Genomic DNA, 18,996 nt, shown 5'->3' on the forward strand with positions numbered 1-18,996 from the left:
ATCATAACTAGTGTGTTTCATTACTGTAGCTATTCCGTATAAATGTCTGTTACGATTCCATTACATTTTAGGGCTATTAACATAGACTGTAGAGCAGTAACTTTGTAATTGCTACCATCTGTGATTCTTTACTTGTTCTTCCTGTTTTTGTGTTTAGTGCATTTACAGTGCATTGTGGGATGGCACTTGTCTCCACCCTGCTTTCTTCCTTAATTCTGGGCATTTTGGGAAGCCCATTGGTTTGTTGCCACTATCTACGCTTCTCATCCAATGGCACTGTGTTCCAACACTTGGCCCTACACCCTGACCCTGCCGTGGGCACAGTTTACATTGGTGCGCAGGATCGCCTTTACCAGCTGTCTGGACTGGATCACTTGCGTCTGAAGGTGGAAGAGATTACAGGTCCTGTGATAGACAGTAAGGATTGCCTTCCCCCTGTAACTCGAGAGAACTGCCCCCTTGCCCGGCTAGTGAGTAACCACAACAAGCTACTGATGGTGGATCCCTATTCCCTCCAGCTCATTACATGCGGCAGTGTCCATCAGGGTACGTGCCAGAAGCGCAGCCTTACTAATATCAGCCAAGTTTTGTTCTCTGCCGAGAGACCAATGGACACTCAGTATGTGGCTGCCAATGACCCAACCATCTCTACCACTGGACTTATTGCAAGACCAAGAGATGGGGCTCCACCTCTGCTTTATGTGGGAAGGGGCTATGTAGGAAGGGGTAGCCTTCCACCGATCTCTACCCGCCAGCTTTTCTCTGAGCCCATCTTTTCCTTTGAGGAAACAGCTAAACTGGGTGTAGCCAGCCGCTTGGCAGAGTACGACCACAATTTTATACTAAATTTTGCACGACACAAGCATGTCTACTTCTTATTCTTCAGACGCAACCTCAAAGCCATTTCTCGAGAATATAAAACGTACATTGCACGGATGTGCATGGATGATCATGCGTACTATTCCTACATCGAAGTTCCGCTAGTGTGCCGTTCTTACTTGACGGGGAAAACCTACAACATCCTCCAGGGAGCACAGGTGGGCAGAGAGGTGGATGATGGGCAAGTACTGATGACAGTGTTCTCCACCTCATTGAATGGGGCCAATAAGCCAAGCGAGGAATCAGCACTTTGCGTCTACAACCTGGATGAAATTGACCAGAAGATTGATGGTACCCGAGACTTGTGCTACACACAAGATGGTCAGAGAGAGGGCACCAGGGTGGCATATATAGAGTATGAGGTCAAATCCCGCTGTGCCAACTTGCCCAAGGTGAGAACATTTATTTGAATGGAAATTCTCTTAATTTACAAAACTTATGTTAACCTTACTAGTTATGTCCTAGTACCATAAAAGGGGAGGGAGATGCCAAAATTTTCATTCGATTGTATCATTGCTTCCAGGACACCCTTAGTACCTATCCTTGTGGCTCAGACCACACCCCGAGTCCAATGGCCAGCCTGGAGCCTGTGGAAGCCGAAGCAGTTTTGGAGAATCCCTCTGTCCGTCTTACTGCTGTGGCTGTCAGTGTGCGAGAGGGACACTCCATCGTTTTTTTGGGAGATTCCAAAGGAAATCTACACAAGGTATTTAATGCAGAGTCAGCATAAAGTTACGCACCGTGTGGCCACAGCGTTTTGGACAGCTGATTATACTAATTTATAGAAGACAATTAGATATTTTTACTGTTTCGTTGGCATAAGTAAATAAATGTGCAGATATTATATGATTTTGTAGATCTTACTTAAATAGTACATTTCATTATAAACATATTCTACAAGCATATATATATATATATATATATATATATATATATATATATATATATATGCAGGAATTGGGATTCATACCACAATTCATTTTCTTTTTACATTAAATCTTGCTTGGTCTTAAATAAATCTCCTGTGTCCAGTTTAATAAAGCCCCTTCATTATAGTTGAAAACATAATAAATGTTTTAGATAAGTTTTAGATAATACATGTAATAAAACCAAAAAACACACTCATTTTCCAGCAATGGTCAATATCATATTTTTAAGAAAATCCAGTCTATAATGACTTCGAAGAATTCGACTTTGTGCTCAAATTTCGTATCTATAAGTCAGTTTTGTTCAGTTACAGGAACACTTCTGTTGTTATAGATTTACATTTAGGCATTTGGCAGACACTCTTATCTAGAGCGACTTACTTTTTTTTTTTTTATCTCATTACACATCTGAGCAGTTGAGGGTTAAGGGCCTTGCTCAAGGGTCCAACAGTGGCAATTTGGTGGTTGTGGGGTTTGAACCTGGGATCTTTCGAACCGTAGTCCAATGCCTTAACCATTGGACTCTTATAGAGAGTTTGTCCATATAGTGAGCAGAGCATAAAAATGACACGGTCCAAGAGCCGTAAAGATTATAAGACTACTCTTTTTATGCCCCCGTCACTGTAAGTTCCCACTGCATTCTAAAAGTATTGAGGAACCCAGTGGGATTGGGGTCAAAATGGAAAAATATCCATTTATCAAGTTCATACTACTTCCTAGGCATTTCCTTGTTAGGTTATCACTGCATCTATCATGTCTATTATGTCACTAATTTCCTATCACCAAGCATGATCATGTGCTCACCTGGTTCATTCAAATCAAACCGAGTTACAGGTATAACTATTCTCGATCAAAACTCATGAGTGTGATAAGGCGCTTATCACACTCTTACTGCTTTCCATCTGGTGGGTTGGAATGATTAACATAACATTCTTTTCATCACAAAGTGATGGTGTAAGGAGTTGGGTCCAATTCTAGTTCTAATTACTAAATTTGTGCAATAGATAAGGCGATAACCTGCTGCATGCGTGCCATAAACGTGGCATGGACCTACCATGGTCATGTAGCAGTAGCCTGAAGAGGTCATTGTGAGAACTTCATTGAGATAGCAACAATGCAGTGACATCCTGATAACAAATTAGTCAGAATACCATCTTATCTTTACTGTTTGTACCATGCATGTGGTATATTAATGAAGAGCCTAAGAGGTGTTTGCTGGTAAATTCTGTGATTTAAGTTCTGCCTGACCACGTCTTCACCAGGCTGTTTTTGACAACAAAGAGTAGCAGCTCAATGTCAAGTGATACAATCCTTACCAGTTTCCACCCAAAGTTTTAAGGATGTAGTGGGAACAGGGCTCACTGTGATTTGGGTTTTTTGGGTTTTTAAAATGCTTAATGGCAAAACTCAGTAGTTCAGTCAGTTGAATAGCATTCTCGGTAATGCTGGAAACTTAGCAAAAGTAAAATAGACCAACAGATCAAATAACTATGGGACATTATTTAAAATCACATGCTGATTATAAACATTATTAAACATAAGTCATTCAATAACAGTAGGAACTCAGACACATACACATTTGCACAGTCCATGCCTCATGCAAGATGCTCCAATTCCTGCACAAACACACCCATAGTCTTAGTCAGTCTGACATAGACCTGTACCGTAAGTCTGTATATGATTTTTCCCACAGCCTACGGTAACTGGCAGTTAGTCAATGCTAATCTGGTTAAAGCTACCGAACCTGAGTGCGCACGCGCCAGTGCAGCTCTTTAGAATGAGGTGTCTGACACTCTTAGCAATGTCACCTGCTTCGCTGATGGGATTCTCAGGCCAGTAATCTGATTTCCTGAAATCCACTCCACTCTTGATGTGATTTAAGAGGCATTAAGGACCTTTTGCGGATGTATTTTGTTGCTGTTCTCTTTTTCAGTTTCTCTGGACTTCTTGGCAGGGGATATGCTCGGAAAGCCCCAAAGACATTTGTTTAGTTACATAAGATTTTAAGTGTAACATTTCGTATGTGTACTGTTTGGCAATTAGTATAATTTTCTATGTGTTTGGCCACATATTAATAGCTGGTCAGCTCCTTCAGGAAGTGCTTCCTCATGCTTTTATAGTGTATGAATTAGCTGTGATGTGTTATCACTAGGTTTTCCTGGGAGCCACCGGAGAAGTGAAGAACTACTCCAGTCTTCCCATCCAGCCAGGTTCAGCCATTAACAGAGACCTACAGCTCGACTCATCCAAGAGACATCTTTTCATCATGACGAGCAATACTGTGAGTCATTTATGCCAAGGAGCACCCTTGGATAACTGTGAATAAATTATCATTTGTTTGTTTTTCAAAAAAAGCATGATGTGTTGCTTCAGCCCGGTCTGTATGTGTGTAGGTAGAGAAAAGGCCTGTGGCAGAGTGTGATAAACACATCAGTTGCCATTCCTGTCTTACTGCTCAAGATCCTTATTGTGGCTGGTGTGTCCTGGAGGGCAAGTGAGTTTCAAATCATTCTGCATAACACTAACAATTACCTTTGTTGTATGCTAATTTGAAGAAAATTGATTTTCTCTGTTTGCCTTTGCATAGGTGTGGTATGCGTTCTGACTGTAGCCGTGCCTCGAAGAAAGGCCACTGGCTTTGGAGTTTTGATATGAACCAAAAGTGTCTGGAGATGGAGTCTTTGACCCAATCCAACATCAGCCTCAGTGAACAGAAAAATGTATGTGTGTGAGACATCGTTTCTTTAATTAACTGTATACTAGCACAAAGTTAAACATTAATATTCTTTATTATTTTTATCATTATTTCTATCCATAATTAGCTCATATTCTGTTGCTTCTGTAGGTGACGTTCAGTATACCAGGCTTGCCCAGTCTATCTGAGGTGGAAGGGTACTCATGTTTCTTTGAGGAGACAGAAAGTGCTGTGATTGTTCAAGAAACGAATGTCACTTGCCTCACTCCGCCAGCCCACATGGTGCCTCGTGTACCTCATGGACAAGGTACTATAGGACACTCAGTCGGTTCTTGTTTGCTGTGTTTATTGTTAGCAGTGAGCTCGGATGTAGTGCAGATCCATACGTCATACATAGAGCAACAGTCCTATTTATAGTCACAACCTCTTGTGTAATTTGTTTGACTGCTAAAAAATGTTGTATATCAGGTAAAAATCATAACTATGTTTCTTCTTGGTCAACCATAACATTAAAAACATTACCATTAACAACCCCTAGGTTTGGCAGAGGATCCTTTGGGAGCTATAGGCTGCAGGGTGGGGCCTCCAAATATAGGAGTAGTTTGCTTGGTTTGTGCTTGATCATATTGGGATCTAGGGAATTTGGAGCTAGACACTGGATCATAACACTTATACATGATTTTTCATTACACATGTCCCATTCCAGGTTTGGTCACGTCTTTGCAATTATAATATTTAAAATCATTATTCTGCCTGATGATGGAGCCTGACACTAGTATTCCCATTCAGCCACATGATCATTGGTCATAGCTTTGTGCTGCTTAAGTCTTGGCATGCCATGTATGCTTTGTGTACAGCGGTATTGTCGCACTGAAACATACTTACAGGCTTGTCCCCTTTAGTTCCAGTGTAGGGAAAATTGTAATGCTACAGTACATATAAAACATCCTATATGGTTGTGTGCTTCCAGCTTTGTGGCAATAGTTTGGAGAAAGCGAAATATAGGTGTGTGATGTTCAGGTATCCACATATTTGGCTCATGTAGTGTATGTGGCTGAATGGGCATTGGTGGCTCAATGGTAGGATTTTTGCCTGTCATGTATGTAGAAGGCCTACATCCCAGCCACTGGGGCTGCAGGGCATCATGATTGCTTGTTCTGATGAACAAAATCTAAAAATACAAAATAGGCGATTTGTGTCAAGAAGGTCATCTGGCAAAGAATATGCATCAAACCGTAGGGATCAAATTGTTCCCTGTGGCAACTCCTAATGGTAGCATCCAAAAGAACAAGAACAAGTGAATAAGGTTGGAATGGCCATCCCTAGTGGTTTTCCTCCCTCCCTTTTTTTTCCCTTTCAGTTTGGTCATGTGCCAGTTTTCCCTCACTAGCTAGTTCCCCCTTCAGACCAGCTGGTCTGGGTAAAGGATAGTTGTTGTGCTTCCTCAGAATTGTTGCTCATGCTATATTACAGCAGCAAAAACATTCCGAGTGAAGTGCTAACAGCAGTCTAGACACCAAAAAAGGCAAGTGTTTTTCGACCGAGAGAGTGATGCTATCATTCCCACCCAGAGAGAAGGGCCAGTTTAGCTTCCTTGGTGTCCCAGCAATGGATGGCTAAATCAGGAGCTCGTGGCTTTTGTCTAATGTAATGGGAAATACTGGAAGTAATTTTTATATATAAATTGATCATAAAAATACCCCACCGAAATATAACTGACCTGCTCAGGAGATGAAATCTCCAAACCATTTCATTAAATGTCTTCAGGCAGTGCCTCGGTTATTTTCCCAAGGGCATATTGCAATAAGATTTGATTTCAGTCATGTAATTGGAAAATAATGTTACGAACGTCCAGCCACAACAAAGCTTTATTTGTCTATATTTGTAACAAGGTCTAAGCTGTGTTGCTCAGTAGGAGTATTTATTATTTATTTACTTGTCTCTCCTGACAGATTCAGTGTCAATCAGTCTGTCTCTCCGCTTCCTGAATGTGACTGTGGCAGTCCAGGAGTTCACATTCTATGACTGTTCTCTTGTGCAGCGACTATCAGACACCATGCCGTAAGTTCCTCAATCTTTGTATTGTTACAATAAGCAAAGATATTTATGTTTTGTGCACTTTTACTGTAGGTTAAAGTGCATTTATGTGGTTATACCAATTTAGAATATATATATTTTTAATGTACTTATTTAAAATGATATTAAATAAGGGGCTAGAAGAAAAGCCATAGATGGTAAACCTGCTTCTCCAGCCAGCATTAGATGAAATTGAAACATGTTTTTAAAATCGTATTAGTGCGTTAGCCAGACCTTACCTTTACAGTAAATAATACAGTAAAAACAATCTACCAGCAAGCCACACCTCTTCCGAGTCAGTTTCCTCTGGCCATCCATTCCTCTCTCATCTCGTTACTCCTAGCTCAGTTCTGTAACTCCAAATCTCATTTGATGCTGAGCTAAGATTGAATCTTTTCATGATATCTTTACTGTTATCCAACTTACTGGATTTGCAAGTATGCGCTTGAAGTGGATCTCGCCTGACCCTTCTACTTGCATTAAATTGAATAAAAATCTATTACATAAAATAAGCCTTCATGTGATTTAATTAAGCTAGGTGTCTCAGCATTAATACTTTCATGTGTCCATGCAAAGGACTATAGATTGCTGTCTGTCTATCACAATGTGTAATTGTGCATATGTAATTCTAATTACTTATCTCATCATAAATTAAAAAAAATGCCAGCATAATAAGGTAATCAAATGTTAAGACATATTGAGCTAATTTGTGTAATGAGTTGAAGTGTACTCCATTACTTAATTACAAATTAAAGACCATGAATAATCTTAAAGCATTAGAAAAGGGCAGAGTTGAGAGCATTGCTCTATCTGTGTACCAGCCTATTAGTGATTGATCACATAAAAATGTTAAAAAGTTTGAAAGGATTTACAACACTGACAAATTATTGCATTTTTTTTTTACCTTGTGTATAATTAATCAGAAGAATGCATCATTATGACTGTCTGAGTAACAATGATCCAGGGGGGTTAGTTGTGTAAAGTTGCTCTTGGCATCCTGTATTATGCAGTATTAATAGTGACAGGGGTCTAAAATAATGATTAAAAAAGCAACATGGCAGGTAATTGGTAAATTGCAACAAAAAAAATATTATAACAAATGCATAGTTTATAGAATGATGTACAGTATATATAAATACTGATCAGCCATAACATTAACACCACCTCCATGTAAACTGAACAACAATAATCACTAATTAAACCACAGCAAACTGGTGAAATAAAATCATGGGCACCCAATGCTCACCCATCCCTACGGGGACCAAAGGCTAGCCTGTCTGGTCCGATCACAGAAAAGCCAATGCAGCTCAAACCGCTGAATAAAGTCAATGCTGGCCAAGATAGAAAGGCAGCAGAACACCCAGTGCACCAAAGCTCGACACTGACAAAGCAACCTCCTCGAATCCTAATCCGATTGAGCATCCATAAGATGCATGGCGAGTGCCGGGCAAACAAGTCAGATCCATGGTGGCCCCACCCCGCACCGCACCCCGTATGTAGCCATGCTCCTAGGAGCCAGATCTACATCGGTGGCACAAAAGGAACCCAAAACATGGGTTTTTTGATGTTATCGGTTTTAATGTTAGGGCTGGTCGGTGACTTGTGTGGTTATGAATTTTTCAGTTGTGGAGCTTTGGAGAATACAGTCCCCAAGATAAAGTGAGCAGTGATGCTTGAGGGTCATTGTGGATCAAAGAGCCTTTGACTCGTGTTAGGAAATGACTCCCAACATAATGCAGCATTTGTTGACATTTCTTTGAGGATCTTTCTGATTACTCTGGGCATATAGTAGGAGATTATCAGGCATTCAAGAACATCAGGGCAGTGAGAGTAACAGAGAATATGACCCGGTCTCATCTCAGTGACAGATGTCTCTTTGGTGATGTAGCAGCTGCTTTGTACATTCCTCCTCGAGGCTAGACACCATATTTATTTCCTGCTTTCTAATTCTCAACTAGTAATTCCCAGCAAACATGCACTGTTTCTTTAGATACCACTCACGTTGCCTTGATTTAAGCATTGAGGTCCGGGAAGTAATAGGCTTGAATTTCTGTAATTTAATGGTTGCCAAGTAGTATGAGCCTCTGTGGGCTTTATGAAAGTGGGTTGGCTTTCTGCTTGGAGTATTGGATATCATTTTCCTCCTCTCTTAACCAAAGTTAATTTTCTCCCTTTTTTCCCTATCCATGTTCCCGCTATGCAGATGTATTAGGTGTGTGACTAGTCGCTGGGGATGTAACTGGTGCGTTCACCAGAATATTTGCTCACACAAGGCTACGTGCGAACAAGGAGGGATCATATATAATCAGCATGTAAGTTAATGTCATGAAATATAGTAGTTATGTTTAGTCCAAGTTTGATTTGGCCAGCTGTAACCTTCAGCAAACAGTCACTTTTAATCTTTTTATTATTATAAATGAAAGTCTGCAGTCTCTTTATTTTTTTTACTTCTCATTAATCACTCATCTCTATGTTGTGTTTTTATCTTCTCATTCTTATGACCACAAGTTCAATCCACTACCCTCTGTTCCCTTCACAACAAAAGACTTTGGTAAATTTACTCCAGAGCCTAGCAAAGCATCTGCTCCACCCAAAGTTATAGCCATGTCCACTGCTTTGGTGAGTCCTCCCACCATTCCAGAGCTAACTGCAATACCAAGAACAGCTGAAAAAACCCTCTCCAACCTGCCGAATAATTTGCAGCGTACAACCCGACAGGCAACAACTGTACTTGAAGAAGCCCAGGTTCTACATAAAGAGAGCACAGTAGGTGGAGAGAAGGTAAACGTGTCAATACTGACTCCTGGTGGCAACGGTGAAGACATGGATGATCTGGCCTATAAACAAGCAGCTGCAGACTTGGTCACTGCTCCCCTGGTGGTGGTGTCTGTCAATGCAGGACGGTCAGATAGAGCGATTCCTTCCTCTTTTACTGTTGGGAAGAACCTTTGGTTTGAGGAGACAGATGATGGTAAAGCATCTCTTGAGACTGGATCATCAGTGTCTACATCTTCTCCTCTATCTGGGATTGGAAAGACAATGCAAGTCCTCACCGGTATTCCTCACTCTTTAGAAGTGGACTACCAGTCCGATCCAGCTGACATTCCCTCCCTGGTGAGTCGGTATCCTAAATCCAAAATGAACCAGAACTTTCAAATCAGTCCATGTTTGCTAGTGGTATTTGACAGTTGATATAATTTGACATGTGAACATATATGAAATGTATGAAGTTTAAAACGCTTTAGCTTACAGTAAATGGCATTTCCCCTTATTTTTATAGCCACCTTTAAAAAATGGCTTTTCAGCAAAAAAAAAAAAAAAACTATTTTCTTACTGTTTCAGAGTTTGTATTAGTTTCATTTTTAAATGATGCATTATGGTTGGCTTTGTACAGGGTAACGAGGACTCACTGGTGAGTGAAGCTTCCTACTCCTGTCCATGTGTGGAGAGAGTTCAAGGTTCCCCTCTCGTACCTGTAAACATTGCCAGACAGATCACACTGGTGGGACGCAACCTGCACCTCTACCGGGTAACATGAGATACAAACATCAATTGCAAACATTGTTTTTAATAGTCATAATAATGTGAAACTTTTCGTGTGTGTGTGTGTGTGTTTGGTTGTATACTCGCAGGATGAGGATCTCAGGATGGATTATGAGTGTGTGTTAGCCATTGAGGGCAGGTCTGTTGTAGTGGCTGCATTTGTCAAAAGGGATGAATCGGAGCCCTTCCTGTTCTACATCACGTGTCAACTCCAGCAGGTCTTATACAGTTCCGATACAAATACACTCAGTTCAATACGTTACTATATATCTTTTATGGACTACAAATGACATTAAAGTGTGTGTTTCAGTATTCCTACTCAGCAGCAGTGGAGGAATACAATGCGGTGATTACAGTGAGGAGACGAGGCGCTTTTCAGATAGACAGTCCTCAGGGCTTACATGGTAAGAACGATGCGAGCTACGTTAACGTAATCTCAGGAAGGTTTTACTTAATGTGCTATGCATTACCATGATGCAATAAAGACAATCATGTGTTTCGAGTGATTCGGTTTTTATGATGTGTGTATATATGTACTAAGTATACATATTTGATTCTCAGTGAGGCTGTATAATTGCTCGGTGGGCCGTTCAGACTGCAGCCGCTGTCACACGGCAGACCCAGGTTATGGATGCGTGTGGTGTGAAGGAGCTCAGTCCAGCTGCGTCTTCCACAACTCCTGCAGAGATCACATCCAGCACACCTGCCCTGCACCTCACATACACCGGGTGCGTACTCTATATGTGCTATGTTTAATAAAGCTTAATTATTATACTTTTTTTTTATAATCTTGTGTTACATGTTTGTTAAGGTTCATAAGTTTTCCAACTATCTACAGCTTCTATCAATTTTTGACCAGCTTTTAATCCGAATTCCCACAGTTGCTCACACAATATTGTGCTTTCTGTGGTAGATAGAGCCTCGGTCTGGTCCAGTAGAGGGTGGTACTGTCATCACTATCTCAGGATCAAACCTGGGCCAGAGAGCAGAGGACATCCAGCACTCTGTTTATGTAGCTGGCGTACCCTGCATTGTTATTCCCACAAGATATGAGATCTCGACCAGGTAAAATATAGTCTTATCTTTTCTCTTATATCTTATTTTAATGCTTATTGTAAATAATTTCAGACCAATATTAAATCCCACCAGAATTGTGTGTAAGACCACATCGAGTGGAAGTAAGAGAAAAGGACACGTTTCAGTGGAGGTAAAAGGAGGAGGAATTGGAAAATCGATCCAGGACTTCTACTACCAGGTAAATTTCACTCCACAGGTTTTTTAACAGGCTAGAATTCCCCTCACTGGAAGGTCAATGAGAATGAGTTATAAAAGATTAAAAGAAAAAAAAAAAAACTCATCTAGCTTTAAGAATGTTTTTTTTTTTTTTCGGATAAATTAATTCATAATCACCTGATTAAAGTTCTATTACTTGTTCTTAACTAAGCGTTTTTCAGACATGTACCCCTTTCCATAAATCTGCAAATACTTTTCAGTTTAAGGGTTTGGCTCAAGAATCCGTTAATCATACAGTACCAGGTCAGCCCTAGAAACTTTTGAGTAACACTTACTGAAAGGCACGCACAAGATTACGACGTACAGACATAAGACGTAATGGGAATAGTGAACCTGCAGTACTAATCACTACAGTGTAGGAAATTACACAGTATAAGCTGAGTCATGTTGCCAGATTGGACCATTTCCACTTTAGGCTACTATTTATAATCTTTCACTGTAAAATGTGTCTTGTGTGGGTAATTAAAAATCAGGCTCTTTTTAAATACTGCAGTGATGAAATTTGGACTTATCAAGTATCAAGTTCTTAAAGAGCATTTCTTGACAAAAAAGCACAAATGTACTATTACCATTATGTACTATATACTGTTATGTACTTAGTGTTAAAGATTTTGCCATAAACAATTACAGAGAAAAAAATCCATTTAAGGTGCCCCAAAAATACAGTGAGTTAGTTTCTAAACTTAGATTTCCATATAATATATTCAATAAGATCCTGCTATAAGCTGAATTTTTGTATTAGTGTCTTGATATAATCAAGTCTCCATCAACAGTTATTTATTTCAGCAGTTATTATTTGTTTTATGTTTTTCTTTTTAAGGTCAAAAGGCAGACATTTTTTACATTGCACTGATGATACAGTATGTGTACTACAATGCATCTCAAAACATTTGAATATCATAGAAAAGATTTTCTGTCGTAATATAATTCAAAACGTTGAGCATAAAGTGAAATATATCACGCCTGTTTTTGTTTTATTATGATGATTACTTAATTTACTGGAACGTTTAAGGATCCGGCGGCACGGTGGTGTGGTGGTTAACACTGTCGCCTTGCTCCTCCAGGGTCCGGGTTTGATTCCCGGCTCTGTGTGCATGGAGTTTGCATGTTCTCCCCGTGTTTGGTGGGTTTCCTCCGGGTACGCTGGTTTCTTCCCACAGTCCAAAGACATGTAGATTAGGCCCGGAGAGTGTGTGTGTGTGCCCTGCGATGGATTGATACCCTGTCCAGGGTGTACCCCGCCTCGTGCCCTAAGCCTCCTGGGATAGGCTCCAGGTCCCCGTGACCCTGAATACAGGATAAAGCGGTATAGAAGATAAGTGAGTGAGTTTAAGGATCCAGCTTTGGCTTTAAATCCTAGAAACTTTAATTACTTTGTAATTATAAATAAAAATAATAAATTAAAGCATACCTTAACTTTAAGTTTATTTAAATCATTTTGATTACAGGCTAGATTTTAATTTTTATTTTGGAATTAAAAAAAAAAATGATTAGCAATACAAAAATGCCCAACATCTAAAAAGTATGTTAATTTATGCACTCAATACTTGGTCGGACTTGTTTATCACAAATATATTGAGACAATGTACTTTTGACATACTGGATTTGTTTTAAACAAAAAGTCTTAAAGTATTAAACTTTATATAAAATGAACATTTAAAAAAACATTCAAATTGTTTGAGATGCACAGTATATGTGCATTATACCATTACATTTATGAGAGGTAAAATGTCAACAGTACAGACAGTAAAATAAGTAGACCTGAATTAATTGGATGTCATGCACCAGCCAACCTTATCTTTGCATTTCAGGACCCTGTGCTATTGAGAATGTTCCCGCTGAAAGGTCCGATTTCAGGAGGCTCTTCAGTCACCATTGAGGGGCGAGATCTACGAACAGGCCCGTCTAAGGAGATAAGAATTCTGATTGGTGGAGTGCCCTGTATCTTAACTAGGTATAAACTCTTTCAAATAGTTTGCTCGAACTGATTGCTTAATTATTCATATTTATACTTTATTGTAGACATTTCAACAATGTTAGTGTAATTTAAAGCCATGGTGTTGATAATGGTGTTGATCAAATACTGAATTTGCAGCTCTCCAGAACTGGATGATGAGCAAATTGCATGTGTGACCAGTGCCAGTAATAGAACAGGAAATCATGAAGTAACTGTGTGGTTTGGTAAAGCAGAGCGCCATCTACAGGACACTTTCTATGACTATACTCCAGACCCAATCATCAGCGGGGCTGATCCCACTGCAAGTTTCCTCAGGTATAGGACACCACATTCATAAAAAATAAGTCTTTTAGCCGAGGTGAACTTCATTTAGAGTTAACAGCACCTCAGATTAGAGCCGTTATAAAGGCTGTACAGAGCAGTTCACACTTAATGTGCTTAGTGAGGTTGGGCGGTGGATGTCAGAAAACTCAAAATAAATTTTGTGCTCCGAATTCTTAGGGTTACATCTATTAAACATGTATGTTTTACATCACCATGACATTCATTTACATGATGAGTGTATGTTAACTTCTGACCACAACTGTATTCCTCCTTGTATGACAGCACCAGTTTATTATCTCCCAGAACTAAGTAAGGAGTCTGAAAAGGGTCTTAGATTTGTTGTTTATTAGATTTAGTTTTGCCCTTAAACTAAAGTTTAAGGAAAGTGTGAACAGGTTTCTAAATCCCAAACTCTCTTCACTCATTCTTCTTTGAAGCCAAACTCTCCCAGCCAAGACACTGCAGGATTTAAAGTTAATCTAGTTAAAACTAGATAATCCTCTTTAGCTCACAGGTTCCCAGAATCACATACTGCTACCCCCACTTTTCTCTCCATCATGATCAAACGTTATTTATTTATTTCTCTCTCTTTGCTCAGTGGGGGTCGTGTGATTGAAGTTACTGGTGAAAACCTGGACGTTGTCCAGGACCCTCGCATCCAAGTGACCCTGACCCCTCTAGGTTCACAACTTCAGGGCAGGAAAAGGAGAAAAAGGAAAAGCAAGAGACAGGCAAGTGGCAAGAGTGACGACAGGCTTTGGCCTCTCAAAAGGGAGCGGCGGATTGTTCCGGAATCACACTGTCCTGAAGATAGCATATGTGATATTAAGCAGGTATGGATTTACTAAATGTGTGAGTAGATAGGCTTACGATTGGGTGTGCATATATGTATACAGTGAGGTCAATAAGTATTTCTTAATATTATATTTTGTATAAATAGGGCTTTTTTCATACTTTGTTTTATATCTTGTGATATAAACAAAATACATCAAAAGTTGAATATAGTTCATAGTGATGCAGAGCGGATTAATTCTATTTACATGTATTCCTATGGAAAACACTGAATTGGTCTACAACCAATCAATCTGGTTCTATGACCAGAACTTATGTTCACAAATCGAGGCTCCACTGTAAATTCATAAGCACATAATCCAGAAATTGATTATATCTTTGTCAACAACAATGTCTTTGTTTGCAGACCATTTAAATTGTGGATTTCTTTTTCTGTTTTAGACAGAGAACCACTGTGTAATCAACAACTCCACTCTGCTCCTGTGTCCCACGCCTGCGCTGGGTCCTGAGGCTCGCTATGCCACTGTTACTGTCCATTTCTTGCTGGATAACCTCCGCTTTAATTTCAAGGCAGTCACCAACAAGACCTTCACTTATGAGCTAAATCCCATCCTTTATCCAGTCAACCAGGGAGACCACAGCAAACCCTACCGCCACAAAGCTGGAAGCATCATCTCTGTCGAGGTGACACATACAGTAATCTTTCACCTCTTAACACATAGTGCACTTAGCTTTCTCACCAAAACTTTTACATTTTCAACTGATTATATACATTAGGTTGTACTAAGATATAATGTAATTAACAGATATTATTAGTTTTCCATTTTCAGACATAGTTTTATTACTGTATAGAACTGTGCTAAAGTTTTGAGCCACCCTATATTTCTCTGTATTAAACTAAATAGGAACGGGTGTTTTACTGCAACTGCGTAAAATGCGAAGTGACTAAAAACACAATTTAGACACAGCAGAAACCTTACTTGACCTCTATTCTGTTCCAACTACTCAGCATTCAGCATTACCAGTATATTAATCATCGGCCTGATCGTCTGTCATCATCAGCATCCATTTCTCATTCATGCCTTAAGTTAGATCGTGCTATAAGCTTGTTTTTTATGATCGAATGATTCAGGCACTGTGTGGGTTAACAAAAAACATTGCTCTGAAACTGGTCAGGTACAGGGACTAGGCTGAAAATGAGAGTCAAAAACTTGCCAAAACATATAGCGTCTATAGCACTTTTAACAACGGTCATGCATCCTCATTTGCAAAATGAGGATGCATGACCGTTGTTTAAAGTACTATACAAATTGAATTGAATTGAATTGAAACTTCAATATTAGGCGGTGATCACTATCACTTTTGTATGGGACCCAGCATTAACCCATTATCCTTTTCAACAACTTGAGCTACAGTAGCTCATCTATTGGATCAGACTACACAGACATTCCTTTGCTCCCCTTCAGTGAGCCTTGAGTGTCTTTGACAAGGGCCAGATTGTGATGGCTAGAGTACTGGATCAGTGCAACTCCACTGTGGGATGTTCCTGGTCAGCAGTGGTCAGGACCTACCAAAAGCGGTCTAAGGAAGTAAAAACCATTGAATGGTGATGGGTCATGGCAGTTAAAGTTCACTGATGCATGTGGGGATTGAAGGCTGGCCCATGTATTCCGAGACCTACTGTAGCTTAAATTGCTGAAAAGGTTAATGCTGGCTCCAATAGAAAGGATTTAGAACATACAGCACATTACTGTTTTGGTGGCAAAAGGGGCAACCTACTCAATATTAGGCGGTGGTCATCATATGGTCGATCTGTGTATTCCTAAAGACTTAAAAGTCTGCATCTTTGGACATAAAATATGAACAAATAATGGGTGACTCAAGACTTTTGCACAGTACCGAATATGTATATATAAATTAAGTGAAAACATATAACTGGGATTTGACGTGTGTGTAGGGAGAGAATCTGAATTTGGCCATGTCTGAGAAGGAGGTTGTGGCTCTGATCGGAGGGGAGGTGTGTGCTGTAAAAACACTGACCAGGAACCACCTTTACTGCGAGCCTTCTGCTAAGCAGCTGTCGATGTTTGCCAAAAAGATAAGAGAAGCCAAAAATCATCAGCTGGAGTTCACAGTAAGTCATCTTCTTTTGCTTCACTAGATTATGCTTATAGGCGAGGGGCCTGGAGCCTATACCAGGAGACTTGGGTGCCCCTTGGGATAGGTGGGGTACACACTATCCAGGGTGCTAGTCCACTGCTCACATATTTATTCACTCAATCACACACTACGGGCAATTTGGGGAACGCCATTTGGCCTAATCTGCATGTCTCTAAACTGTGGGAGGAAACCGGAACACCCGGAGGGAACCCACTAAGCGCAGGGTGAACATGCAGACTCCAGGCACACAGAGGTGGGCATGGAACCTGGCCTGGAACCCAGATCCTGGACGTGTAAACCACCACTAAATCACCATGCTGCCCATTCATTTATTACTCTCACTCACTCGTCTTCTATACCGCTTTATCCTCTCCTCTATTATTAGTAGATTCTAATAAATTATTTTGTGTACTGTTTATTTGAATGTGCTTCATTTCACATGAATGACTCGACTTTGGCCTACAATACCAGTTCGAATTTTCAAATCAGTAGGATATATTTTTCCAATTACAGCGCATCCTGTGTTATGTGTGTTTAGGTACAGATGGGGAACCTGAACTTCTCACTGGGAAAAGTGGAGTATGACTTTCTGGGCCAGGCCATTTTTCCTCTGGAAGCTCAGGTGGGCGTTGGAGTTGGTTCGTCTATCGTGGCTCTTATTGTACTGGTCATCTTGCTTATATACAGGTACAAATTCTGGTCAATTCTTATGGTACAGTAGGTGATGGTTTTGTGTACATGCTTATGCACATGTTTGTGTTGAATGTATGTGTGTTCATAAGGAGGAAAAGTAAACAGGCTTTGAGGGATTACAAGAAAGTTCAGATTCAGCTAGAGAACCTAGAGACGAGCGTGCGAGATCGCTGCAAAAAGGAGTTCACTGGTAATCTTTGCACAATGTATACTGTATATACATGTATAGTAATGTTGGCGGAGCCCATGTTATAAATCTAAATATTGGTCTTTATTGATAGATTTGATGACAGAGATGATGGACATGTCTAGTGACTTGGTAGGATCAGGGATTCCCTTCCTTGACTACCATAATTACGCAGAGAGAATATTCTTCCCCGGCCACCGGGAGTCACCACTGAAGCGAGATCTGGATGTGCCAGCTTGTCGCCGGAAAACGGTAGAGCAAGGCCTCATCCAGCTCTCCAATTTACTGAACAGCAAGCTGTTCCTCATCAAGGTAACTTCCTCTACACAGTATTTTCTATTTACAGCTGACATAATATAGGATAGAATTCCTGCATAGTGATGCATGTGCATGTGTGTATGTGCAGTTCATTCACACTTTGGAGAGCCAGAGGACATTCTCTCCACGGGACCGTGCGAACGTGGCCTCCCTCCTCACAGTGGCACTGCACGAAAAGCTGGAGTATTTCACAGACATTTTGAAAACTCTGATGAGTCACTTGGTGGAGCAGTACACCACCAAAAACCCCAAACTCATGCTGCGCAGGTTAGTGCTCAGTATTGATCATAAACTAAGCAGTAAGCGTCTTTGTCAAGAAAAGTCTATGTTGCCATCCTTAAAAGCCCACCTTGCTTCTCACATAGTCCATGTTAAGCAAAAGTGATTAGAAAAATAATAAATAATAAATAATAAAATTCTGTCCAAATGTCCACTGCTATTAGAAACACTAATTTTAGAAGCCTTGGCACCATACGCTGCATTTCAGCTGCTCTTCACTTGTGTTGCAGGACTGAGTCAGTGGTAGAGAAGCTGCTTACCAACTGGATGTCCATCTGTCTTTATTCATTCCTCAGGGTAGGTTGCATATATTCACCTCACTTTCCTTCTAAGGAATATGCAGCTCTAAGTTTAGCAATCTGATTAAAGAAAGTCAGAACAAGTGACGTCATCTCTTTTTATCGTTGTCCATTGTAGTACACTTATATTCTATCTGCAGCTTCCCCTAAACCATTAATAAGAATTTGACTAAACCCTCACATAAGTAGAGTTGTGCACTAGATATTTCACTTTCGATGTTTTTTGTTTTATTCTGACACTATCCAATATACAGTACTGTCACAGTCAGAACTTTAGTAATGTGATACCAAATGTAGTACCACATAGCACCACAAGGTGGCACTTCCTTTTTTCGGACAGTAGAAGTGCAGTACACAGTTTCACCACACATTTACCACGTGAAATTTAGGGAGGCGCTGTTTCACTCACTGCAAAATACACGGTGAAAAATAGAGAAAGATGACAACAGCAACACAGAAGAGTTTATTTCTCAGTTGAACTTGTATAGTTAAAATAAGTGTATCTGTATATAGAATTAAAATGACAATATATAGTGACAAAAGTATAGTCTGGAAAACTGGTGAAGACTGGCTTC

At 40.1% G+C, this 18,996-nt stretch overlaps 1 protein-coding gene across 1 annotated transcript in view; it reads left to right on the plus strand.

The window, feature by feature from the left end:
- The window catches only part of plxnb1a (plexin b1a), a 58,968-nt gene that overhangs the window by 30,102 nt on the left and 9,870 nt on the right, over positions 1-18,996 (plus strand). Inside the window, exons 3-27 of the mRNA XM_053482680.1 lie at positions 158-1,271; positions 1,403-1,585; positions 3,958-4,086; positions 4,199-4,299; positions 4,393-4,525; positions 4,651-4,807; positions 6,453-6,561; positions 8,780-8,888; positions 9,085-9,690; positions 9,971-10,105; positions 10,209-10,337; positions 10,430-10,523; positions 10,681-10,847; positions 11,033-11,184; positions 11,269-11,374; positions 13,224-13,366; positions 13,508-13,684; positions 14,292-14,526; positions 14,927-15,169; positions 16,443-16,619; positions 17,184-17,332; positions 17,428-17,528; positions 17,620-17,837; positions 17,932-18,110; positions 18,353-18,419. Coding sequence (XP_053338655.1) covers positions 158-1,271; positions 1,403-1,585; positions 3,958-4,086; positions 4,199-4,299; positions 4,393-4,525; positions 4,651-4,807; positions 6,453-6,561; positions 8,780-8,888; positions 9,085-9,690; positions 9,971-10,105; positions 10,209-10,337; positions 10,430-10,523; positions 10,681-10,847; positions 11,033-11,184; positions 11,269-11,374; positions 13,224-13,366; positions 13,508-13,684; positions 14,292-14,526; positions 14,927-15,169; positions 16,443-16,619; positions 17,184-17,332; positions 17,428-17,528; positions 17,620-17,837; positions 17,932-18,110; positions 18,353-18,419 — 5,113 coding nt within the window. The remainder of the gene's footprint in view (positions 1-157; positions 1,272-1,402; positions 1,586-3,957; positions 4,087-4,198; positions 4,300-4,392; positions 4,526-4,650; positions 4,808-6,452; positions 6,562-8,779; positions 8,889-9,084; positions 9,691-9,970; positions 10,106-10,208; positions 10,338-10,429; positions 10,524-10,680; positions 10,848-11,032; positions 11,185-11,268; positions 11,375-13,223; positions 13,367-13,507; positions 13,685-14,291; positions 14,527-14,926; positions 15,170-16,442; positions 16,620-17,183; positions 17,333-17,427; positions 17,529-17,619; positions 17,838-17,931; positions 18,111-18,352; positions 18,420-18,996) is intronic.

This window comes from Clarias gariepinus, chromosome 22, assembly GCF_024256425.1.
Source record: "Clarias gariepinus isolate MV-2021 ecotype Netherlands chromosome 22, CGAR_prim_01v2, whole genome shotgun sequence".
Classification (NCBI taxonomy): Eukaryota; Metazoa; Chordata; class Actinopteri; order Siluriformes; family Clariidae; genus Clarias; species Clarias gariepinus.